Source organism: Polypterus senegalus, chromosome 3 (genome assembly GCF_016835505.1).
Source record: "Polypterus senegalus isolate Bchr_013 chromosome 3, ASM1683550v1, whole genome shotgun sequence".
NCBI classification, from domain to species: Eukaryota; Metazoa; Chordata; class Cladistia; order Polypteriformes; family Polypteridae; genus Polypterus; species Polypterus senegalus.
Window position 1 is genome coordinate 122,013,231 of NC_053156.1, and position 26,960 is coordinate 122,040,190.

Consider the following 26,960-nt stretch of genomic DNA (forward strand, 5'->3'; position numbering starts at 1 on the left):
CTTGCAACAATGAATATATGGGAAGCATCTCTAAACTATGTCAGTGTCTTCCGGGGAGTACAACCAGAGGCAGCACTGGGAATGGGACCTTTCAGTTTGAATTTCAAATGATAAATGGAAATCAACCATTGTTATACAGGTTGAACATCCCTAATCTAAAATGATAATGGGATCCAAGTCTACACATAAAATTTATGTTTCATATAGGGCTGGCGATATGGAATTAATTTGATAATGCGATAATTTAGACCTGAAATCTAATGTTTGATATTTGCTCAGTATTGTTCCTCAGTAAGATCAGCACCATAGAGACATGTATGTACTTCCATACAGAGGTCAAAAACTATTTTATTTTTTCAAAATGATAATGAAATATTAAAAAAGGAAACAGGTTTATTTTTTAGTATAACAATTTAATGAGCAGATAGAGATAAAAGAACCAATTAGCTGAAAAAAGCATGCTTTTGTAACCATTTTTGTTTCTTCTTATATTTCAGTTTTCATTTTATATACTGTTTTACATCTTGCCTACATACTAACACAGATCTCATTCACTGAATGACTTTTTGTACAAGATATGGCAAGACTCAATGATAAAATATAAACAAATACAGATAAAGGTGAACTCCACTCTAATGACCCCATATACACAAGACATGATTAATATTAAAGTTTTACAAATAAACAAATAAAATAAATGCAAAAATAACATTAAGCTGCATCACTGCTCATTAATAGAGATGAGGCTAACTTGGTTTTTAATTTCTGTGAAAGAAACAGAGAAATACAAGCTGATCAACTGCTTCTGGCTTGAGACATGTTCTGTGGCATGTTACTATGCTGCTACTAGCACTGAAAGCATATTCAGAACGTGAGCTGGTAGCTGGAAGACAAAGATATTTTTTTGCAAGAATGCTTAATTTTGGAAAGAGGGCTTCATATTCTTACCACCATGTGAGTAGATTTACTTCACTATTGGTCTCTGCAGTCTGCAAGTAGTGCAACATTACAGTTTCAATCTCTGTTCTCTGAGGCAAGGTGTGTGAAGCCCCTGGTTTCTTAATGCTTCCAATGGCTGGCCTCTCTGAATACTATGTCTCTAAATTGTTTCACTATGTGTAGACTTTGCCTTGCTCATTAGATATTCATTTATTTATTGATTCTTATATTTTATATATTTTGCAAATAATTTTGAATTGCCAGTAATCCTAACACTTTAGCAGCACAATTCTGTGTTATACCCTTTAGGATTTTATTTCTTACCCAACCAACCATGACATAGTAAGAAAAGGGTGTCTCATTTTACTGAAATTATGGGAAAAAGACAAATTCGCTCTATAGGGAATTGTTCTAAACATTTTCAAAATTTGGCAGAAATTGTTTAATTTTGTCTTTATTTAGTTATGTATACTGGACCTGTTCTATAACCTTTGCAATGTTTTATTTTCCTATCTCCTTTTAAGTGAATATCTCTCACTAGATCCTTGGATTTCATGCTCTTTCTAGATATGGAAGAAAGTGTCGGATCTGATTTAAATAGGATTTAAAATTGCTACCCAGGATATCCTCACTATATGATTGGATGTTTCGGGTCTATCCCACTAATGCCTTGGATTCCTGAAGTACTTCACCAATAAGTGGTGATCACTTGACAGTTTATGTGCTCTTTCTACTGTCCTCTGTTTACTTTAGAAACATGAAAACATAGCATGCATCAGATGATGCACCAACAAGTCTGACTTTAGTCCTGAAGTGGTACTAGGAGCACTTAAGGGTAATTTTATATTTGAGCATGTTGTTTATAATGGATAGCCATTCATTAAAACAGAATTTCAATAACATTTCATCTCTTTGATTCAGATCATACAGATGGTTCTTCACAATCATGTAATAATGAAGTCTCCCTATAATACTACATTGAGTAGAATCAGTGTGGTTCTGTTTCAAGCACCACACCCATTTTCTGTATTAAGAATAAAGTCATATTAGGACAACCCTCAACCACTAGTACAGATGACCTCCCCACAACTGCCAATGCATCCCCTGAAGTTCTCCACTAGAGTATAAAAGAGATCACTCATGGTTGAAGCTTTCTGTTTTGTATCCTTTGCCAAAAGTGAATTAACAGTCTTTGTCCCAAGGGTCAATTTCCTTTGCAAGAGAAAAATTACCTATTATATTACCTGATGGGAATATCTTTTAACCCTCAACTTATGCATTATATGGCAGCCATATGTAGCTTCTATCTGACAAATGTGATGGGGACACACTATTTACACAGTCACCAGGTGCTTGCTTATATATCCTGTCCTCAAACCTTTCTCTGCCCTGACTTATGTTTGTTTAATGTGTTAAATTTCTTTACGTAGCATAAAGGTCATTTGCACTATGATCTTATATGTGGCTTGACTGGACGAATTGCATTTGCTGGTTGAAAATTGGGTGTTTGCAATGATAATCTGTTATTTCATGTGAAAATATATGTTTTATCTGGCGCAGTGGTAGCACTGCTGCCTCGCAGTAAGGAGAGCCGTGTTCGCTTCCCTGGTCCTCCCTGTGTGGAGTTTGCATGTTCTCCCCTCCAGATGCTGCAGCTTCCTCCCACAGTTCAAAGAAATGCAGGTTAGGTGCATTGGCAATTCTAAATTGTCCGTAGTGTGTGTTTGGTATGTGTGTGCCCTGCAGTGGGCTGGCACCCTGCCCGGGGATTTGTTCCTGCCTTGCACCCTGTGTTGGCTGGGATTGGCTCCAGCAGACCCCCGTGACCCTGTGTTAGGATATAGCAGATTGGATAATGGATGGATCTTTGATCAAATAACCAAATAAGCAGAGTTCTTTTTGGTCTGTTTTAATCGAAAATATCATGCTTTTCTTCAGTGGAGAGGAATTTATGTGCATATAAAGACAAAATACTGTGACATTTGGAATATTAAATATTCTTTTTAAAAAAAATTATCTCAATTTAATTCCTGTCTCATTTATAATTAAATCAGCTTTGCCCTAATTACCTCTGATGCTAAATGTGGCGTGTATTCACTCCACATCCTGTTTTAGAAACAGCTAACTATATTTACTTAGAGAAATTTTGTTAATGCTCAATGTGTTGATGAAGGTTTTCACTGATAATTGCACCTATGTAAAATTCTAGGACTTGGTAAAGGTTGCTAGATTCATAAGAGCTCTTTTTGCCAGGAGTCGAAATGGATGACTGGATTCGCATTTACAGTATAAAGCATCATAAATATATGTATACTGTGATAATAACCCATTAATCTAAACCAGATATTATTATACAATGTTAAAATCTATAATAGATGTTAATTTTTTTTATTTTATTTTACCTAGTCTTGGTCTTTCCTGTGTCTGCTGCCAGTTATTGAAGTTGGCATGAGCATCAAAGGCTGCTGGGAAGATAGTCAGGAACAAAGTGAAAAAATTCTTCCTCTTGGTGTATCTGATGTCAGGAATGAGAAAAATTGGTTGTCTGTACACGCTGACCAAGAGTATGTACTGCAGATAAATCTTCGCCGCATCATTCAAGGCCATCAGAAGGTAAAGTAACAATTTTTGGAATGTGTGTGGGTTTTGACAACAGTGGCTAAAAATGTCATTATTGCATTTTACTAATTTCTCATGTAGTTACATTGTTACCTGAAGGATTCTAATATTGCAAATGTAACTTAAATACATTAAGCTTATTTTTATTAGTCGCCCTTCAACATATCAGAAAACATAAATTCAAAGCATAATTATATAAAAATTCATACACATACAGTTGTGCCCAAAAGTTTATATTCCCTGGCAGAATTTCTGAAATATTGGCCACTGTTTGGAAAGTATAAGTAATCATGTAGAAAACTTTCCTTATAATTAGGGAGTGTGCTCAGATGAAGCAATTTATTATCACTTATTTGTGTGTGCCCTTTATAAATCATGGATTTTAACCAGGTTTTGCTTTCCTCCACTCTCACCAATTTTTACCAGTTTGTGGATTGTAAAACTAAAGAAACCTGGACCCTGGACCTGTTGCATGCCAATGTTAAACAGGCATGCAACTTGGTTGCTTTGCCCCCTTTAGGCCAACTGGACCGTAATTTGGTACAGCTTATACTTGCAAATAAGCACATTGTCCAGCGGCTTCCAGCCACTACCATGACCATGCAGGAATGGACAGCGGTGGCTGAGAATGGCTTGGTTAGTCACATGACCAGGAAATTGAGGAACTCAGCTATTGTATCACAGACTACACCAGTGTATGTGTGGATAACATAGTCCCCAAAAATAAAGTGCACTTCTGCCCCAACAACAACTATGGATCACAAAAGATTTGAAAACCTTGACATAAAGCAGATTCTATCAGAACTGAATAGGCAGCTATGAAAGGAGAACGCCCACTACAGAGACAAACTTGAGCATAAGCAATAACAAAAAAACATGAAGAAAGTGTGGAATCAGTTGAGGACTTTCAATGGCAGCAAGCAGGCTGTAAAACATGGTGAGGAAGGGAATAAGATCATTGCTAATGAACTGAACTAATTCTTCAACAACCCCAACACTACTAGCTTCTGTGAGCAAGCTGAGGAAGTTCTACAATCCCAATTGCCATCTGCACCCTGTACGACCTTTCCCCACAATGACATCATACCTGTGGTATTCAGCTCCTCTCTACTCTCTGGACTTTGTGTCTTTGCTGATGAAGTGAGTAAAGACCTGGGAAAACCCTGTATAAACAAGGCTCCAGTGCTAGGTGGAATCAGCCTCAAGATGCTGAGAACATGTGCCAGTCAGCTCTCTGGTCCTACGACACATTTTCTTACTTTATCTGAAATTGCAAAAGGGTCCCCATTTATGGAAAACATCCTGTGTGGTCCCAGTCCTAAAGAAAGGTCATTTCAGTGATCCCAAGGACTTCAAGGACTTCACATCTTGCTCTTACTTCTTACATCATGAAGGCTTTTCAGAGGCTGGTCCAATACAGCCACAGCCTCAAGGTTTCAGAACATCTGGGTCCCCTGCAGTGCTTATCAGACACACATATAGGTGTGGAAGATGCTCTCATCTGTAGGCTCCACAGGGCCTACTCCTACTGCATCAACACTGGCATCACAGTCATAATAATGTTCTTTGATTTTTCCAGTGCTTTTAACACCATTCTGCCTCATTGACTGTGAGAAAGGTTCAAGGTTTTGCATCTTGATGCCCCCACAAACTCCTCAACCCATGGACTATGTGACCAACAGACAGCAGTTTATGAGGCTGAAGGACTGACTGTGTCAGAAGTGGTGGTGTGTAATACTAGAATACTTCAGGGAACTACCCTGTCTCCCTTCCTGTTCAACCTCTACATAACAGATTTGCATCACAATACCAATGCTTACCATCTACATAAATTTACAGATGACCTTTCCATCATTAATAATGCAAAAGAGTCAGGGTACAGCAAGGTTGTGGATGACTTCATCTTGTGGTGCACGGATAACAACTTTGCTTCTCAACATCAGCAAGACAGAAGAGTTGGTGGTGGACATTAAGCTTGCCAAGTAGCCTCTGAGACTTGCCACCATCCAAGGGGAGGACATGAAAGTGGTACAGAGCTACAAGTACCTAGGGGTCCATATAAAAAACAAACTGGACTGGTCTGACAACACAGTGGTGCTGTATAAGAAGAGCAGATTTCACTTGCTAAGGAGACTCGCATCTTTCGATATGTGCAGCAAGCTATTGGAAATGTTCTACCAGTCTATAGTAGCCAGTGTGGTGTTTTACGCTGTAGTCTCCTGGGGAAATATCTTGAGCTCCAAAGAAGCACAATGCCTGAATAAACTTATCAGGAAAACCTGCACCATCACAGGACAAACCCTGGACAATTCGGAAGCTGTTGTAGAAAAGAGAATGGTGGCAAAATTGGATGTCATCATGAAAAATCCCCTTTTGGAGCACTTTTAGCCACAGTTTTATCACGATTTGCCAAGAAGTGTCACTGGGGGCTTTTCTGCCCAGTGCTGTCAGGCTTTTCAGTGCTTCCTCCTAGGACACTAGTAAAGTTTATTTTGAAATACCATTTACAGGGTTGAGCTTCAAAGCCCTGTACCCGTGGCCCCCACAGCAACCAGGGTGGTCACCCCCTTGTGGTCTGGAGGAGGCGTAAGCCGGGGCATCCTGGCTGGGTACTACCCCCAGCTGCGTGCCACAATATATTTATTTATTTATACGCTTAGGTGGATTGATTGACTCTATTATTTGCCCTATGAGTCTGTATCCCTGTTTTTACTTTTCTTCTGTTATTTGCATGGGAATTTCCCCTTGTGATTATCCAAGTTTATCTAACCTAATCAAACCTAATCTAATGCTTGCTGAAATCACCCAAATGGGCCTGATCAAAACTTTACATACACTTGAATATTGGGGCTGATAATATAAACAGAAGCTCAAATTAAGGGTAGTTTAAAGGTGAGTGTCCACACCTGTAACTTCATTGATTGCAATCAAAGTCAATTGTAGTCAATTAAAATTCATGCAGAGCTACACTGACTTTACTGGATACCACACCATGGGGAAAGCAAAAACAACTGTTAAAGGACCCAGGGGAAATGTTTGTTGAATTGTATCAGTCAGGAAAAGGATATAAAAAGATATCCAGAGATCTGAAAATGCTGTCAATAGTGTTCAGTCTCTGGGGAAAAAAGTGTAAAGTTAGGGGTTCTGTTGTTGCTTGCCATGGTCATGTTGACCAACCAAGGTTTCAGCCACAGCTGCCAGCAACATTTGTCAAGATGCCAAGAAAAACCCACAAGGCAACTTCAGCTGAAATACAGGCTTCTCTGCGAAGTGATGTTGCAATTTCAAGACGACAATAAGGAGGTACTTGAACAAAAATTTCCCGCACGGTCGAGTTTCAAGAAAAAAGTCTTTACTTTGCCAATGCCACAAAACAGCCTGCTTATAATATATAATATAAAACTTCTGGAACAAAGTCCTTTGGAGTGATGAGACCAAACTTGAACTTTATTGTCACAACCATAAACGCTATGTTTGGAGAGGATGCAACAAGGCCCTTGACAACAAGTACGCCATCCCTACTGTGAAGCATGGAGGTGAATCTCTGATGTCCTGGGGGTATGTGAGCTACAGTGGCATAGGTAACTTAGTGAAAATTAATGGCAAGATGAATGCAGCATTTTACCAAAAATATTGGAGGACAACTTGCATTCATCAGTTTAGAAGTTGCGCGTGTATCCCATTTAGATCCAAAACACAAGGCCTAGTCGACCCATCAGTGTCTACAGCAAAAAAAAAAAGTGAAGGTGCTGGAGTGGCCATCACAGTCTCCTGACCTAAATATTATTGAGCCACTTTGGGGAGATCTCAAACATGCACTTCATCCAAGACAACCCAAAAATTTATGGTACCTGGAGGTTTTTTGCCAAAAAGAATGGCCAGGTCTGCCACCTGAGAAAATCAAGGTCCTCATCCACAACTATCACAAAAGACTGCATGCCATCATTGATGCTAAAGGGGGCAGAACACAGTATTAAGAGATAAGGATATGCAAACTTTTGAACAGGACCATTTCATTATTTTCCTTATTACTGAGTTTTGTTTGATGGTTGTGCTATTCTGTGGAGCCTTATAGTTTTATTTGGATTCCACTAAAAGTGAATGAAATTTGTTTACCTTGTCAGTCATCTTTTCTTTAAAGTATGGTACACCTACAAATTCTGCCAGAGTGTGTACATTTATGGGCACAACTGTATATATAAAATCTGTGCAACTTATAAAAATAATCAGTTAGTAATAATGGCTCATTTTTCAGAGGTTAGTATTTCAATGATGCAAGGTTCTGAATTCTACAGTATAGCTGACATTTTATTAATTTCTAATAACCTCTCAAGTAAGACACAACTCCACATTAAGCACTTTGGATTATAGTTTTAATCATATTCATTTTATGGTCGGTATACTGCATTGCACACTTTATTTAATTGTTGCAGTAGTAGATTTCAGTATTTGTCATTGAGTACTGATTTGTTTAAAAAAATAATATTAAAAAAAATTTAAGAAAACAATGATTCCATTAGATTAATAATAAAATGATTGCAAAGGAGACTACTACTAATGTAATATAATACTGATCTAAAAATGGCCAGTGTTAGGGCAGACCTAATACAGTAAGGCAAGCTATTCTAAAGAAAAGGAGCAGCCCCCACAAAAGCCTGATTTCCCCTGTTTCCTTCAGCCTCGACCTTGGCCCAGCTAAGATCATCTGGCTTGTGGCACATACAAGTGAAAAAGTTCTGAAAGGTCAGATGGGGCTGTTCCATTCAAACATTTAAAAACAAGTAATAGAATTTTAAAATCAATTCTGAAGTGGACCAGAAGCCAGTGGAGCGTGGTCAGTATTGATAAAATATGGTCACCCTTATGAGAGCCAGTCAGTCAGCAAGCAGCAGCATTCTAGACTAGTTGTAGGCGTCGTAACAATCAACTCCTGCATACAAAGAATTGCAACAGTCCAAATGAGATTTTTTAAAAGCATGGATGGCCTTTTTCATGATCACTAAAAGAAATAAAAGCCTTTAGCTTAGCTAAAAGTTTCAGCTGGAAAAAGATGAATTTAACCACAGAACATATCTGTTTGTTGAGTTTGAATGAGCTGTCACAAATCACGCTTAGGTTCGTAACTGAAACTTTATGATATATGGTACAGGGTCCAAGGCTAACATTTGGGACACTCAAGATTTCTGATCTTTTAAATACCACAGTCTCATTTTTATTATCATTTAGTTTAAGCACACACATGGATGGTCTGCATTGCCTCACACTGCTTTGATTTTAGTGGCAAATAGATTTAAGTATCATCGGCATAGCAGTGAATGGAGAAGCCATATTTCTTGACAATCAAGTCTAAAGGTAACATGTAAATCAAAAAGAGAACTGGTCTAAGGATGGAACCCTGTGGAACGTCCCACATAAGAGGGGCTAAAGAAAATGAGAGCTTACCCAAGTGAATAGAAAAGCTCCTATTGCTTAGATAGGAATTAAACCAATTAAGGACATTACCTTGGATGCCTACATACTGTTCAAGATGGTAGATAAGAACCATATGATCCACAGTATCAAAAGCTGATGGAAGATCTAGCGGTACAAGAATGGCTGTGTTCCTAGTGTCCTAGTAAGGAGGAGGTCAATATAAACCTTTAACAAGGCTGTTTCAGTGCTATAATAGGATCTGAATCTAGATTAGATTTTTTCCAGAATACTATTTTCGTCTAGAAATGTTTGTAATTGAGTAAGGACAACTTTTTCCAAGATTTTTGTAAAATGTGAAAATGTGTTGACTGATAATGGTGTATCTTGTTTTTTAGTATTTTACATTTATTAATATTATGAGTGGTCCTTCCTGATTGCTTGATAAGTGTTTAGATGGAACCAACCAAAGAACAGGGATCATTTTCAAATCATCTCTTTAGAAGAGTATTTATCCCAGTGAGGTAATGGGCTTTCAGTGCCTTGAATGTGAAATTGAGGTCAAGTCATTGCTGCACCCACCACACGACAAAACAACTCAGAATCCCAGTTGGTAACCCCCAGAAAGACATGCAATCCAGTCAAAGAAATGTCAGAAATGTCCATTTATCTGTTGCAGCAGTCCCCTTGGCCTGGTCCAGCCACTCGGGTCCTCAGCAATCAGGGAATTGCGCCATTTGGACGTAGTATCATAACTGACACTCCCTTACAATGCAGGTAATGTGCCTCATTCAGGACTCTGTGAGCAACCTCTTGTTCAACACAAAGTCAAAGTCATTCCAACAGTACCCAAGGATTCACTGAAGAGACACAGTACCAAAGAAGTCCAGTCTTTCTCTCAGGTCACTGGCTAGCATCCATGTCTCACTAACATATAGCAAAACATGAAGCACCAGGGGCTTCATGCATAATGGCCTGCATAGAATTCACACTATAACATGGCGTGCGGACAAAAGTGGAAATGTGCTTATGCACAAAAAAATCCAGATGCATAATAATGTGCGTTCACCAACTTCCATGTTCTTCCGCTACATAAATCCCGGTCAGCATGAAAAGTAACGCACGTGCACGCGCCTGCTGTCCCACCCCAACTCCTCCCAGAATTACGCCTGCTTGAATATGCAAATCAATATAAATAGCCTTTAACCTTAACGTTCTCTGAAAAGGCAATGGCAAAAGCACGGGGGGAAATAGAAGAAGTTCAGCGAATACCAAGTGGAGGCAAGGAAAAACGTACTATTTGTTAGTTTAAACAGTGGTATAAACAGCAACAGGAAGTTGATCGAGTGACATAGCGTGTCGGAGAAACTCGAAAGCTCAAGTTCACAAAGTCGCACAGTGCCCGAAATGAAGCAGAAGTTGTCATATATCAAAGTTGTCATGAAAAGGCGAGTCGTAGCCCACCGTCTGAGAGTCATATGAAAGCTTATTAGGGTACAGAGAAAAAAAAAGGCACACAGTGGGGAAAAAAGCACAAAATGTCAACTTTAATCTCTAAATTTCCACTTTAATCAGGTAATTTATTTTGTCATTAAAGTAGAACATCATAAACTTCATCTTAAAATCGTTTAATTTACTAGTTTCTCAAATCCCATCACGTTAAATACTTTGTTTTGTATTTGATCTTCTATGTGCTCTATGTGTGTGAATCACTACATGCTTCCGGGCTTTCTCTTCCTCCGACAGGACACAGAATCCATTACATTTGTAATATTACAGCACTCTAAATAATTAAAATACTGAGATGTACATGTGATTTCATTTTCATGATGATAGGAGTTAAAGCATGTTATTAAACATGGAAACACAGCGGCGCAATGATTGTTCATGTCTCGCGCAAGATGCTTGCTGCGCCATGCGCAACCTTCAATGAAATACTTTATTGCAGAAGTACTGTCTCTTTCAAACGTACTAACCCCCAATTCCTGTCCTTACTTTTCTTTCTCCAAATACCCAATCACCACACAATCAGCTCTGTAATAGATGTTAAGCCATCTGTAAGCTTAGAACAGCGATTCTTCAGAACTTTTAAGAAACATTGAAATATCTTCGTAGTACGTGTTTAATTATTCTATCCATCTTTCCTTCCAGTATCGCACCAGCACCAGCCAAGAATACAGAGCGAGGCAGGAACAATCCGTGAATGGAGCACCACCACCTTGCTAGCGCTGCGGCACTGTGTCCCCACATGTTTGATTATTAACAATATAGATTATTTAAATGATGTGAAAATTTTATCTATATAATATAATAAACATATTTTGCTGCATTTCATCTTAAAAATGATATTGTCATCATATGTAAATACGCGCTTTGTAAAGTGGCTCAGGTTGTGCAATATTATAACTGTATCGCAAGTTTACAGTGAGGTAATTGTACTTATAAGTACAAAGCATTCTACAAGGAGCATTTGATGGACTGATTGAGTGCGTTTATAGTTCTTGGGATGAAACTGTTTCTGAACCGCAAGGTCAGTACAGGAAAGGCTCTGAATCATTTGCCATATGAGAGCAGCTCAATAGACAGCATAGCTGAGGCAGTGTGTGCTAGATGCTGTATACCGATAATTCTCTTTCCAAGAGCCCAGATAAATGGGGAGGGTTACGCCAGGAGGGGCATCCGGTGTAAAATTTTGCCAAATCAATATGCGGACAACAATACAAATTTCCATACCGGATCGGTCGAGCCCAGGGTTATCAACGACCACCAACAGGGTGCTGGCGGAAATTGGGCTACTGTTGGCCGAAGAAGGAGGAGAGGAGGAAAGTAAAGAGTGAAACTGAGGGTAGGAACTTTGAATGTTGGCAGTATGACTGGTAAGGGGAGAGAGCAAATATGATGGAGAGAAGGAAGGTTGATATATTGTGCGTGCAAGAGACTAAATGGAAGGGGAGTAAGGCCAGGTGGATTGGAGGTGGATTCAAATTGTTCTATCATGGTGTGAATGGGAGGAAAAATGGGGTAGGAGTTATTCTGAAAGAACAGTATGTCAAGAGTGTTTTGGAGGTGAAAAGAGTGTCCAGCAAAGTAATAATTATGGAGCTGGAAATTGGAGGTGTGATGATGAATGTTGTTAGTGCATATGCGCCGCAAGTTGGATGTGCAGTGGGTGAGAAAGAAGATTTTTGGAGTGAGTTGAATGAAGTGATGAACAATGTACTCAAGGGACAGAAAGTGGTGATTGGAGCGGATTTCAATGGGCATGTTGGTGAAGGGAACAGTGGAGACGAGGAGGTGATGGGTAGGCATGGTGTCAAGGAGAGGAATGAAGAAGGTCAGAGGATAGTGAATTTTGCCAAAAGGATGAACATTGCTGTGGTGAATACGTATTTTAAGAAGGGTTATTTACAAGAGTGGAGGAAGATGCTCACAGGTAGATTACATCCTATGCAGGAAAGTCAATCTGAAGGAGATTGAAGACTGCAAAGAGGTGGAAGGGGAAAGTGTAGTTAAGCAGCATAGGATGGTGGTCTGTAGGATGACGTTGGAGATCAAGAAGAAGAAGAGAGTGAGGACAGAGCCAAGGATCAAATGGTGGAAGTTGAAAAAGGAAGACTGCAAGGTTGAGTTTAGGGAAGTGGTGAAACAGGCCTGTGGGTGGCTGCAGCAGAGCTACTCCCATGGATAGTAAAAAGGAAATGGAGTCTTGTCTTCCGTTTCAGAGCTGCATGAAGTTTTTACAGTGGCTAGAATGCTACCAACCCCCAAGTTCTCCCTGCAAGTTGGAGGGCCAGATGCAGTTTAACATCATACCAAGGACAATTTGAAATTCCCAGAATAATTTAACAGGATTTGCTTCATATTCCGCCTATATGCATCAATATGTTTATTGAGATTACGATGTGCCTGCCAAAGTAATCTTTCTGCAGTACTGGTCTGATATTGCTGGTATGATAGCTAATGGTTCCACTCAAATAACAGAGAAGTGCATGATGCGCTTAAGAAGGTAACGCTTACTATTGGCTCTTTCACTAATGGCTTGTGTATGGAATATCCAGTAGAGGTATTGTGGGAAGATGAGGCCCAATACTGTAGTTTACATTATTGAAACATGAGTTTTGAATGAGGTAAAACAAAAAGAAGCATTTTGTATTTTTTCAAGTAGAGTTATGTCTTTTTTTATTTTGATTATGTTTTAAAACCATGTAATGAGTCTATCCAATAACACTTGAGCATGTTCATAGCATACTCCATAGAGTTCCTTATGCAAGCTGGCAGCACCCAGTGGGGCATCATTTATATGCTATACCTGAAACCTTTTATTTTCTACTCTGAGTTTAAGCTATTGTAAAAAAAAATGGTAGCTATTCCGCTTGCTATTACATTTTCACATGAATTAAAGTGAATCAAAGTGGCTATCTTCTATTAAATGTAGGAAATGAATCTGTAATGTAGGAAATTAATCTATTGATAAAGTCACTGGTAGTAAGTTTGAAAAAAACAAAGAAAAAGTATCCATCAAACACCTGCATTTGATTTATATTTTATTACTTTTAAGGCAACAAAATATTTTTTCACATATTCACAATGTACATATGCTTTTTAAAGTTTTTTCATGGATTCATTCATCTATTTTAAACCTTCAAAACGCAGTTCAGTGTCATGAGAGACTACGCCTCTCTTAGGAACATTATGCACAAGGCAGAAAGTGACACCACACTCAAACAGGAGCAGAGCATTTAAATTCCACAAAGACATTGACAAAGGAGTTCAGCACTGCAAGATTTTGGCCATACAAGTGAATGAAACATAATTAATAGAAGTCCCCAATTTACATAGGAATTAGAGAATTTTAAGTGATGTATAAGGTAACCAGTAATATGTACTGTAATTTGTAAATTTTCTTGAGGTGATTTTCAGAAATGTGTCAGTTCAAGGATGACTGCACTTTAGTCACATTATAACCATCAAAGACATTCATTCATAATATTTACTTTGCTTATATGCACATTATAGTGATATCATTTCAATCTAATGAGCCAACATACTAGTGCTTTAGCCTAAAGACAAATGGTATCCATTATCTGTTAACCAAGATGACCTGCAAGAAGCTAATAGAATGTACTAAAGAAATTACTTTGATATTAGCTAATGAAAAATGTGTTATTTTTTGTTGATGTTTTAATATTTTTAGTAAAACTGATGACTATTAACCTAATATTTATAGTGGGTTTCGTTTTTGTGGTAGAATAAAAACAGATTTATTAATATGATTATCAGAGCAATGATTTTACAGGCTGTATTACTTTACTATAAAATGAATTTCCCCATTTTTATTCTGGAAATACGTTTTTGCATTTTTAATTTTATAGAAAAAAAAGGACAGCAAAGCAGTTGCTCCTCGGTTCCCTAAAGCAAAGGATGAAGGATGGTTCATAATCCTGGGTGAAGTTGACAAAAAGGAGTTACTGGCTTTAAAAAGAATAGGCTACATAAGGAATAGAAGCACAGCATTAGTCGCATTCTTTTCACCTGAAAAATTTGGCAGGTAATTGTAATATCTTTTGCACTTTAGCCATTTTTGTTGTTATTTTAGACACATAAGAAGAGCACACATACATTAAAAGTGTGCTTTTATTTATGCTGGGTGACTTGCTATTAATGGATGAATTAAATAATGTTTTTGTTTTTTTTTTTTCTTTTTCCAGTTAATCATGACTAGAACCATTGGCATTTGTAGGCTTTCATAATTTTCTTTTTTATATTGTTTCATTCTTTATAAAGTAGTTGTAACAAGGTATAGCAGCCCTCCCAAATAGTTTTCCAAAGACAAAGCTGTCAATTAATACAGCAATACTGTATTTAGTAATGTGTCACGAGACTACATAAAACGAAAGTCAAATGGACACAGAGTCAAACTTGTGAAAAAAAGTTCAACTTTTCATGTCTCATGCTTACAACTGCAGTTTACTGATTTCTGTTAGTTATTACAATCATTTTTACTCTTATTTGCTACTGTAACTGTTTTTATTGTTTAACAGTCCAAACAACTAATAATGAATTGTACACACTGTTAACTAATTTCTCAGTAAAAGACCTGGAAAGCATCACAAACCTTGAACAAATCACAGTTCTGAATGTGCAGTTCTTTGGGTTTCATGCAGAACATTATAAATGTGTTACGGTGGTTTTTGGAAGAATTTATCCTTGCATTTTGTTTTATATTCATTTATTGCGTACATTGTTTTGTTGTCTTCAACTTGATGATGTGGTGTTGTTTCTCTTTAAGCATTGCATCATCAGACACTTTCTCCTTGTTGCAATTCACTGTGCATACATAAATGAATGACATACCACATTGTTTTAGAGCCAAGTGTTAGTAAGATTTTGTCCCTAAATAAAAATAGAGTATGCCTTCAAAAGAGGAGCTTTCTTGTTTGGGAATTACACATTTCCAAAAAAGCTTTCTTTTATAATGTATTTGGTTCACCCTTTTTAACAGAAGTTTGCTAGGCTATTTAATCTTTATTTCTTCGCAGGCTACATATTTAATTTGGCAACGTGAAATTTGTGGCACCCATGAAACAACTGGTAAATTTCTTTTTAATCGTGTAGAGAAAAGCCAAGCAAAAAGACACCTTTTATTGGCTAACTAAAAAGGTTACAATATGCAAGCTTTCGAGGCAACTCAGGCCCCTTCTTCAGGCAAGATGTAATCATGGAAAAGCACTGTCACTGATCATAAGAATATTGATTATTAGAAAAGGGGAAAAAAAAACTAAATTCAGTACATGAAAATTCCATGTTGAAATGCAATGAAACATGATCTATTCAAGGGGGAGTTAGAATATTTACTGTAACCTCTTTGTGTTTAATATTTTCAAAAGACTAATCTTGTTAGGCTGCATTATTTTACAGTATGCACTTTTTGCAGCATTTTATTATTATTATTAATATCATTATTATTTAACAATGCTGGATTTAGTGACACATCATCATTTCTATTTTTATAGTGTCTGTAAACATGATTTCTATTTTGCTTTATTTTTTCATTTTTTTCTGACGACAAATAGTAACTGCGTGCATAGTCTGTCTTATTAATTTTCATTTTCCAATATTATGTCAACATTTTATGTATATTGGGTTGACATATTTTTCTGAGTAGCAAATAGAATATGAAATGTAGAGACAGCGAAATCACTGTGTAATTTCTCAGTATAGCTAGCTTTTGATCTTAATACACTAATTAGTTTTCATACTTAAGCTGTGTTCATTGTAAAGTATTTAGTATTCTTAAATGTAGTATGTGATTATTAAGATGCTTGTATAAGATTGTGCTATAGGAAATCAAGTAAAATTAAATATTTAATTCTTGAAACAATTCAATCTTGATATAGTTTTAAATTATTTTCTACTCCATAAAAAAATGTTTATGTGTACATTAATGACTAGGGAGAGGCTACTCAAAAATCTTCAGTAGGATATGTTTCTTGAAAGAGAAGTCAAAAAAGACCTTTCAAAGCTGAATAAATTAAAAACATAACAATAAGAGTCACACTAGCTCATGTCATCAGTGTATTACTGCTTTTCCTTGTTCACATTTTCACATTTGCAATTTCAGTGTCTGACTGGTAACATTACTTATGGATTCTAGGTTATAAAGATTAGTTAAACCCTGTGGAATAATCATAGATCACCAGACAGTGGTGTGCAGATATGATTCCATATTTCAATATACAGTATATACACAAAGTACCTAACAAATAGACCAGAAACAAATGTGAATCTACAGATTAACTGAAGACCTTTGTATTGAATTTAATGGTTTTGGGTGTCATGATCCAACTGATTTATTAATAAGGACATTGACAACAAATTGCTATGTCCATTCTCGTACTAGAGTGCCTGTAGTGGGAATGTTGGACCTGTGTGCAGGATACCTAATGCATGTGGTTGGCGCAAGCCACACTTCCGTGTGTTACAAGCCATTTTTTTTGGGATGCTTGCCTGTCATTATTGGTGGCCAGATAATAAAAATATGTGCCTGTAGTAGGCTTGTGTACTTTAATAACTATGACTAATCTAATTGCACTTTACGTACTGCTTCCATCCATACATTTGTTACTTCATAAAAACTGAATTATGTGCTTCAGTTCTTTTACTGTATCTCACATTTAATTATTTTTTTTTTTTCTGTTTATGTAAAATAATTTTGTCTGTAATGCTGTTAACCCATGCATTGTGTTCCACTTGGCATGCCTACTTTATAATCAGTGCTTCTAATCTCATATTGATAGTAAAAATGTAATGATAATTTGCACATTTTTCCAGAATAAATATTTGTTTAACAAACTACTGTTAGAGGTAATGTGTGTAAAATAGTTTGTGAATTAACTGAGTTTTTTCCTCATTGTTAGGTACATCTATACACTTTATCTGATGAGTGACAGCTACCTTGGCATGGACCAGCAATATGACATTTATCTAAATGTTATACCCAGCAGCACCTCTGCCCCAGTCAACAGTGACATCTCAGATGCCTTAAAGAATATGGCCCTGGCATAACATTACTTGTTTTAACCAGATGAGAGCATCAGCATTGCCGCAAAGATTGGACCAGTGTGATGGATGATGCAGAAATAACTTGATATTTGCCTTAGCAGATGCAACTTCTAACCTCAGAGACAAAGGAAATTGAAAATGGCAGCTTGAGATGACCTTTGCTATAGACAGGCCACAGAGCTCTGATGGCCTTATACAATTTTGCTTTTTCATTAAATACTATTGTCAGATTGCTGGACAAAAAGGTGAAAGTGATATGGCACCTGTAAAGCACAGCATACACAACCGATCAATGATAAACTTCAGCCACAGTGCATGATAGGGTGAAAATTAGTTCCATGCCGAGGAGGAATAAGTGGATAATAGTTTGGCATTTGATTGTTATTGAAAGCTAAGAAATAAAGGATTGCCAAAATCATCTTACTACAATAATAAAACAAATTACTGCACAAAAAAGCCTTTGAAGTGTGTGATTTAAATTTATTAATGATGAGGAGTGACAGCAAGTTTGGACTTTGAGAGTCACATGTTTTGTATAGTATAAAGTTAAAATGTATGTAATACACCTAACCATCTGTTTCAGCTTCAGATGGCTGAAACTGCTGTTTCTTATGGCATACTCAGAAAAGAAAAAAACAGTTGTAAATGTGTTTGGAAGTCTGAATATCGTCTTTAAACTGCTGCACTTGTTGCCATTCTCAAAGTCTTTCGTAACAGAACAAATGCATACAATTTATGATTGTTTCCTCCATTTTCACTTTATGTGAAGCATGTTCATTGCTTTCTTGCTGTTCATGTCAAAACTATTTTTATTTTAGTAATGTAATCTCATTTTATCAATGTAAATTATTTACTTCAAAGCGATTTTGAGAACCATGAAAATAGAAAACCAAAAAAGGGTGTTGTGATCATTACCTAGTGTGATCTTGTAATTATTAATACTGTTTAGTCAGTAAAGCTATACATATGATGCTGGTATTGTTTAATAATACACTTGTACTTTTCTCACCCTTCATTGCATGAGTCTTATGAACCAATTTATATTATAATGAGAAATTTTCAGACGTTGATGCTACATTTCACACATGATGAACCAGAATATATGGTGTTCCAAAGAAAAAAGTGATGTTGAAGTAAAAGAATTATTCTGATGAGGTTAGAATGTGTTTTTTTTCTTGAAAATAAATATAGTCAATTATGAGTATTATTTGTTATGGCTTTCAGTCAAGACAAGTTTCCCTAAAAGTGGTGAAAATTATTTCTTAGTGGCCATGTTATCAATTTCATTGTTTCACTTTGGTTTAACATGGCATGTAATAACTGAATGGTTTTGTTATTGAAGTGACCAAATAAGTTCTAAACAGTTCTACTAAAATGAAATAAAAATAAAGGCGCATTGACCAGTAGTCCTGTGTCAGAGGGGTCTAATATAACTACAGTTGAATTAAAAAAACAAAAACAGAAGCAGTCAGGGACATCTGAGCATTATGTGAACATTCCAAAATCAAAGGCGCAGTCTGGAAAACAGCTGTGCCTAAAGTCAAATGCATTCTGTTTTATTGTTATTTCCCGTCTTTCATTGATTAAGTACCAAATGGGCAAATATAAAAATTTTGACTTAGAAAAGGACCTGTAAAACAGTTACCTACATGGAGTCACTGCATTTTTTATGGAGATCATTTGTCTTCTTAATTGCTTTGCTTTTACCAGTATACTACAATTTTTAATCTTTCTTTTATTAATGATGCATTAGTTGGTAGTAATGTGGTTGTTAATGAACCATAATAATCTAGTGTAAAGTAAAATACAGGTTTTACTGTTTGTATGCCTTTTGCAGAATGTCATTTTTATTATGAATGTTTACTTATGGTATATAACACAGGATGTGTAACCGTAAATGCATTAATTCTTCCCCTGTAACAAAGCAAAAATGTCTATTTGCCTCATATAAAATCCGAAATGAAACGGCATTGTACTAATCTCTTTACAGATGCTCTTCATTTAACATTGGAATTGGAAAACACTAGAAATGTGATATAAATATTTATCTTGCAAAGCTTTCCATGACCTTGTCTGTGCTTCTCAAAAACTTGGTTACCTGTTTATCATTGACGCCTGTAGCATTTGATGTGCTTATAAATTGAGAGTTCAGTGACTGTCAAATGAATGAATGAATGAAATGCATGCATTCTCCTAATTAAAGTGATTAAGTACTGTCATCTATCATTAGAGAGGATTCTCTGCAACTACCGACTGTATACAAATGCTTTACGGATTCTTAGCAGGCCTCACACTGCAACAGGTCACTAATTAATGGAGGAAACAACATGTCTTTCAGTGAGTTATTTGCACAGTTTGTTTTAGCTTTTATAATCTTGATTAGAAGCTAAGTGTTGCCCTTCTAATGAACTCTTTTTCACAAGTTAGGTGTGACAGCCGCATAAACATGAGCAGAGGAATAAATATCAAGAAGTAAACATGAATTTCAGATGAGAAATGTTATCCTTAAACATATGTAAGTCATTGTTTTAATTTTATGTGCTGTATCTTTAAAGTTTATCACACGCAGACTGTACTTTTAAAGTGAATTGTAGATGAACTATAAATATGTAGAAATTTAAAAATTAGTTTGACATTTTTTGAAATGGCGAAAAGTGATTAATAAAGGAAAATGCCTTTAGACTTCATGTATTTAGGTTATTCTCAGATTTTGCCAAGACCAACAATGTGATAACCAAAATTAGTAAATATCTCTCCAGTGACTGATGCACTATTCTCTGGCAATTTATATAAGAATGGTGGTGTCATTTCATGTCACAATTTTTTCAAAGCTCCCAAATGAAAGAGTACTTCTTTGATGTTAAAAGTTGGGAAAATGTGACTGTTAAATAGATCTCCATCTCTTGACTATAATATAGATAATGGTGTTGTACAAAGTTGATTATCTATGCTAAATATATTGGTCACTTTTCAAGGATTTGATTAGATTAGATAAACTTTATTAATCCCAAGAGGAAATTTAGATACATACAGCAGCAGAAATGTAAAAACCAAAGATGCAGACTCATAGTACAAATAATACAATCGATCAATACTTAGATAGATAAATTTACAGTATATTATACACAATTTGCAAAGTAAACTTAAGAGTATAAACATTTAGTTTGGAAATTTCAGAAGCAAGTACTTAATTGCCCGACAGCAGCAGGCAGAAAAAAAATATAGAAACGAGCTTGTGGCTAAAAGTGCTCCAAAAGAGTGCTTCCTGGATGGGGTGGAGGGGATTTTTCATGATGGCATCAAATTTTCCCACTTTTTTTTTCTATAACTGCTTCTAGTGTGACCAGGATTAGCCCTGTGAAGGAGCAGGCATCACTGTTAAATTTGTTCTTGCATTGTATGTCTTATAAACTCTTTTGTTTCCCATGGAGACCATAGTTTAGAATAATCACACAGGCCACTGAATACTGGTAGAACATTTCGAACAGCTTGCTGCATACACCAAACGACTGGAGGTCCCTTAGGAAGTACTGTCTGATCTGGCCCTTCTTGTCCAGTTTGCTGTTTATGTGAGCCCTCAGTACTTTTGGTTCCACATCCTTTCCACATCCTCCTCTTGTCTGGTCTCAACGGCTCTTTGGCACACTGGAAGTCCACCACAAGCTCTCTTAGCATGTTGATGTTGAGTTGTAGGTGGTTTTCCTTGCACCACAAGACAAAAGACCTCTACAAGCCTTCTATACTCGTCTCCATTATTAATGCTGCCTATGATGGAGGAGTCATCTAAGAATTTCTGTAGGTAGCAAGCACTGGTATTATACTGATAGTCCATTCTGTTGAGTGTAGACAGGAACAGAAACAGGACGGTTCTCTGTGGTGCTCCAGTACTACATACCACCATTTCTGACACACTATTCCTGAGCCTCACAAACTGCTGTCTGTTATTCAGTTAGTGCATGATCCATGAGATTATAGATGTATCTAGATGCATAGCCTTGACTGGAAAATTCATAGAACATTATCCTAATTTTAGTGGGAGAAGCCTCTTTGGAACTTGGAGAACTGAGCTTTATCCACACTTATATTGTGTGTGCTGTCACACACGTGTGAATAGAGGCAGCTAAAGGGCTTGAGTAATTGTAATGCTACATCAGACCAGGGGGTGGTAGAGTGTGCTGACTGTTTCTCTCAGTTCCTTGCAGACTATTCCCAGGAAACTCCGCCTGGTACCAGCACCTCTGATGACGTCACTTGCTGTTCCGAAGATGTCACTTTCAGTTCCAGCATAAATGAGATAATTTCCTCCACCAGCCTTTAAAACTGCCATCATACCTCCACATAGTCAGTTCTGTTTTAGAATCAGTCTTGTGAACAATTTGCTTAGTTTCAACCCTTTTGCAGCCAGGACATAATATATGGATGGCTGCCCCAAACCTTTGTATTTGTCTGGAGTCGTTTTGTAACAGTGGCATAGCTGGCAGGATGGTGTATTCCCTGAAGAAAATGGGACAGGACCTAAAAACTACCCTGGTAGGAAAGTACCGGGGGCCAAGTTTCCAGGTGGGGAGTTAGTCTGGTGATCATGTGTAACTCGGAACAGGCTTCGCTCCCTATATATGAAACCAGGCTAATATATAACCACAGAGTATGAAGGAGACTCACAGACGTGGGCTGGTTCCTGGGGAGGTAACGAAGGGGGCTCATTATGTTCTCTCGAAGGAGAAAGCTGAGCCGCCCATTGGGGTTGAGACTCCAGATGAATATGGGCTTTCCCCAGACCAGCAGGTGAGAAACTTAAAAACCTAGGAATTTAACCCAAAAAAGTAAACTCCGGAGCAAGTGAAGGCTCTGTGGGAACAGGTGGCGCAATGACCGTTTGAACTCAGCACATATCAAATAGTGCAACAGGTGGCCTGCTTCCTACTTATAAAGAGCCTCCCCACAAACCTCGCCCAGCTGGTCTGGGAAGAATTCCACAGTATGGAGGAGATCATCGGGCTCCTCGAGATAACTAAACCAGCCTCGCAATCTGGGTGAAAAGAACAATCCCCTAGCGGACTCTGTTTGGATTATGTTCCACAAAGCAGGTCCCTTTCATATACTCCAGAGCCTGTTTTGAAGTTTCCGGGCCGCTGGGCATGCAACCTGCCCAGGGATGAGGTGATGATGCGGGTTCAGCTTCATGCTCCCATTGGCTGTTTGGGAGCCCTTGAACCCAACACCGTTGATAGTTATAACCGAGATGAGCTAGACAGTGAGGCAATAACAATGGAGCAAGGGGATGGTGTGCAAAAGTGCTTTTATTAAAAACAGTCAACAAAGCAGTGTTTCAAAATAAATAGTGCAGTGATTTAAAAGTTCAAAAAGATCTTCATTTAATAAATAATCCATAAAAGAAATGTGACAAGTGGAAGTTAAAAACAATAGAAAAATCTTCTAAAAACCACGAGGTACAATATCACAGGAAGCAATCCTTTCAAACACAAAAAGCCTGGTGTCTTCAACTACCATGGCGGCTCCCCTGCTACTCTCATCTGGGCTGCTCAACAGGAGAGTCGCCTACCTGCAGGAACAGCTGCTTTTCACTCAGGTCCGGTAGCCCTCCGATCCTTGGCTACGCCGGGCTCCCAACTGGACTAAGACTTGGGTTATTTCCCCAGTGGCCAAGTCGCTCATGCTGGGGGTACGCCAGCCCAAAGCCTTATGGACTCCCGCTCCTATCGACGGCCAAGTCCACTCCTCTACAGGTCACTCCAGCTACTTAATCGCTCAGTTGGAGTGACCACTACCTTCAGTCCCACTGAGTGTTGGCCAAACACTCCCCTCGTGGGCTCTCTTCCCAGCTGCCTGCTTTCTCCAACTCAAGCCTGCTCTTGCTCGCTCGCTCGCTCTTCCGTGCCAGCGCTGTCTCTCTCTACTTCCTACTTTCTTCAGCAACCTCCGTCTCTTTCTCACTCTTTTTCTGTTTTCTTCTCTCCCCTTCTAACCGACTCGCGCTTCTATATATTGAGAGGGGCATAGCAGCTGCACATTAGCAGCGTCAGGAATAATCACGGATGTGGGCAGTCCCTCACCTGTGCACTAGGTGAGAAACGCCCACACCGCAGATCGCCCTGAGATCCGCTACAGCCACCACGTCCCTTCACTAAGCCGCGAGCGCGGTGATTACTCATTTAAAAACTGGCCTTTGCAAAGAGAGCTATGGACCCTTAACACCACAGACAGTTTATGTGTACTTACCAACCCCCTGACGCTATCCCATACAGGAAATGTAGTTGTTTGTGGGTTTAAAGTTGAGGCACTCTTTGACTCTGGCAGCAACATTTCCATTGTTGCTTGCTGATATGTATTAATGCAACAGTGAATAAAGGTAAAGACCAGTATTAAATGGATACATGGAGAAGTCCAAAAATATAAAACCACCCTATGTTTCATCAGTCAGGGATGATTGCTGAGAAAATTCCCCGTGGTGGTCCTCCCTACACCGCCTTTTCCGGTGATTCTCGGGTGGGACTGGTCTGAAAAAATAGTATATTTTCGACTACTCCCAAATGAAACTTAGGACTAGTTAAGGACGGGAATGACCCGACTCCATGCCATGTACTCAGCCAGTGGAGAGAGATGTGGAGGCCCAAGAAGGGGGCGGGGAGATTCCTGGTCCATCACAGGTGGATACATCATCAACCCGCGCTTTGACAAGCTGGGGGGATTCTCCGCCTCTTGAGGTCAGACTGGACCCTCTCTCCGAAATGCAGTTTCAATTTAGAGAAACACCAGCTTCTTTAAAGTGGGAGCAGTGGAATGATGACTCCCTAAAATCTGCGAAAAATTCAGTTGTGTTTGTCAATGGCCAACGCACTCATCAGCCCATGCCACATGGTCCTCACTTTGTCATTGAAAATGACCTCTTATATTGAGCAGCGGAACATAAGGGGGAAGTGAGGAAGCTGTTGTTAATCCCACGAACCTACCAGTGGCAGGTCTGTGAGTTAGCATATGCCCACCGCCTAGGAGGCCATTTGGGCACCGAAAAGATGCTGGAGCAAATTAAGCTCCAATGTTATTGCTTGGAAATTAATGAGGAGGTTCACCGTTTTTGTGTCTCTTGTCCAGAGTATCAATTATGGCAACCTCCTAGGAAGGACCACACTCCTCTCATTCCTCTTCCCCTTGTTGACATCCCTTTTGAACGTATTGGGGTCGATATCATATTTCCGCTGGAGCCCTCAGCCCGGGGACATAAGTACATATTAGTCCTTGTGGATTATGCTACTCAGAATCCTGAGGCTGCTCCATTGCGCTCAGCCACATGTAAGGCACATGTTGTGATGCCATTTACCTCAGAGACGTTCAGGGAGTTACCTAAAATAAAGCACTTAAAGACTGTGGTGTATCATCCTCAAAACGACGGTCTTGTTGAGAGGTTTTATCAGACTCTCAAACAAATGCTTCGTAAGGTGGTCAGCGGTGATGGGAGAAACTGGGATCAGCTCCTTCCCCTTATTCTCTTTGCATATTGGGAAGTCCCACAAGGCTCTATGGGGTTCTCACCATTTGAATTATTATATGGACGACAACCCAGAGGAATATTAGAATATATTGCACAATTACGCGATAGATTTGGAAAAATTAGACCAATCTTAAAAAGTCACATAGAGGAAGCGCAAGCAGCACAGGCCAACTATTATGACCCTCTTGAGAATTCCATTGTAGGTTTCAACCTTCCATTCCAATTACTTGCCCACTGGCAAGGACCTTATGAAATTAAGGAGAGAAAAGGGCTTGTTGACTATTTGGTGAAGCAGCCCAATCATCGACCAAGCGAGCGGGTTTATCGTGAACTTCCTGAAGCCGTGGAAAGTATGGGATCCGGATCCCTTCTCCGCTCAGCCCCGCTCATTCTTTGCTCAACCTAGCACCCTTAATTTCAAACCAGAGCTAAATTGCAGACAGAGACGGGAGCTGGAAACAGCTATCCTGTCCATCCCGGAAGTTGTGAGTGAAAAACCCAGAAGGACCTCTCTGATTGCACACGATATTGTGACAGAGCCCAGTGTTGTCACTCAAAAGCGCCCCTATCGACTTCCTGAGGCAAAGAAAGTTGAGGTAGAACTTGAAATGAAGCATATACTGGCACTAGGTGTGATAGAGGAAAGTTATAGTACCTGGTCCAGCCCAATTGTCTTGGTTAGTAAGCCTGATGGAAGTTGGAGGTTTTGCAATGACTTCCGTCGGTTTAATCAAGTTTCCCAATTTGATGCTTATCCGATGCCTCAAGTGGACGACCACAACAGGCTCGGACAAGTGAAATTCTTGATCTTCAACTGTATAAGTATTCAATTATTCATCATAAGGGCTCTCTCCATTCCATCTCCGATGCTCTTTCACAATCTCACGACCTCTCGGTGCAGGCCGCCCAAGCAGATGGGTCTGGGCTGGGGGGTTGGTCTTGTCACACACGTGTGAATAGGAGGCAGCTAAACGGCTTGAGTAATTTTAAGACCAAGGGGTGGCAGAGTGTGCTGACTGTCTCTCTCATTTCCTTGCATACCATTTCCGGGAAATCCCGCCTGGTACCGGCGCCTTTGGATGTCACTTCCAGTTCTGGCATAAATTACATCATTTCCTCCACCAGCCTTTAAAACTCCCATCTTACCTCCACATAGTCAGTTCTGTTTTAGCCAGGCCATAAAACTCGGGTGGCTGCCCCAAACCTTTGTATTTGTCTGGAGTCATTTTGTGACAGTGCCTAATAGGCAAACATGCAAATAATCAACATGTTCTGAAACCAGGGGACAGAGCTGTTTCAAAACCAGCCTCTCAAAGGGTCTGATATCTGAAGTAACGGTAACTGACCAGAAGTCCTTGGGATTACCGGAATGCCCTTTCTTTGGCTCTGGTACTACATTCCCCACAGCTGGGGAACCTTCTTCGGACTCAGTGAATTGGTGCTGAAGGACCCCTCAGAGGTGACTGGCACATGTTTTCAGCATCCTGGGGCTGATTCTATCTGGCCCTGCAGCTGTGTTGTTGTTGACAGACTAAATGTTACTTATACACCTGTAAAGATGTTTAAATAAAATTTAAAATTATATGTGTGTTATAGATGAATTCTAAAACTGGGCATACAAGGATAGGTAACATCATGAAAAATGCTGAAAAGCCACCAAAGGAATGGAAAGACATTTTTATTCGCAGAAGGATCTCTTTCTGTCCAACAATGGAAAGTCTGTGTAAAATGTGTTTATTTTTCCAATGATTTTTCCAAAAATGTTCTTGATATTTTTAGATTAAGAAAATATTATATTATTAAAGGTGTATTGAAAAACAGAACAAGAGAATTAAATGAGTGTTAGGTCTCCCAGGCAGAATGCTCCATTGTGCCTTGGTTACTCAGTGGTCCAGACCAACACCATGTTGATGGATCTCCT

At 38.6% G+C, this 26,960-nt stretch overlaps 1 protein-coding gene across 1 annotated transcript in view; it reads left to right on the forward strand.

Moving 5' to 3' along the window:
• The window catches only part of ascc3 (activating signal cointegrator 1 complex subunit 3), a 683,087-nt gene extending 662,871 nt beyond the window's left edge, over nt 1-20,216 (forward strand). The window contains exons 40-42 of the mRNA XM_039747862.1: nt 3,346-3,552; nt 14,340-14,515; nt 17,385-20,216. Coding sequence (XP_039603796.1) covers nt 3,346-3,552; nt 14,340-14,515; nt 17,385-17,532 — 531 coding nt within the window. The 3' untranslated portion in view covers nt 17,533-20,216. The remainder of the gene's footprint in view (nt 1-3,345; nt 3,553-14,339; nt 14,516-17,384) is intronic.
• The last annotated feature ends 6,744 nt before the right edge of the window (nt 20,217-26,960 follow it).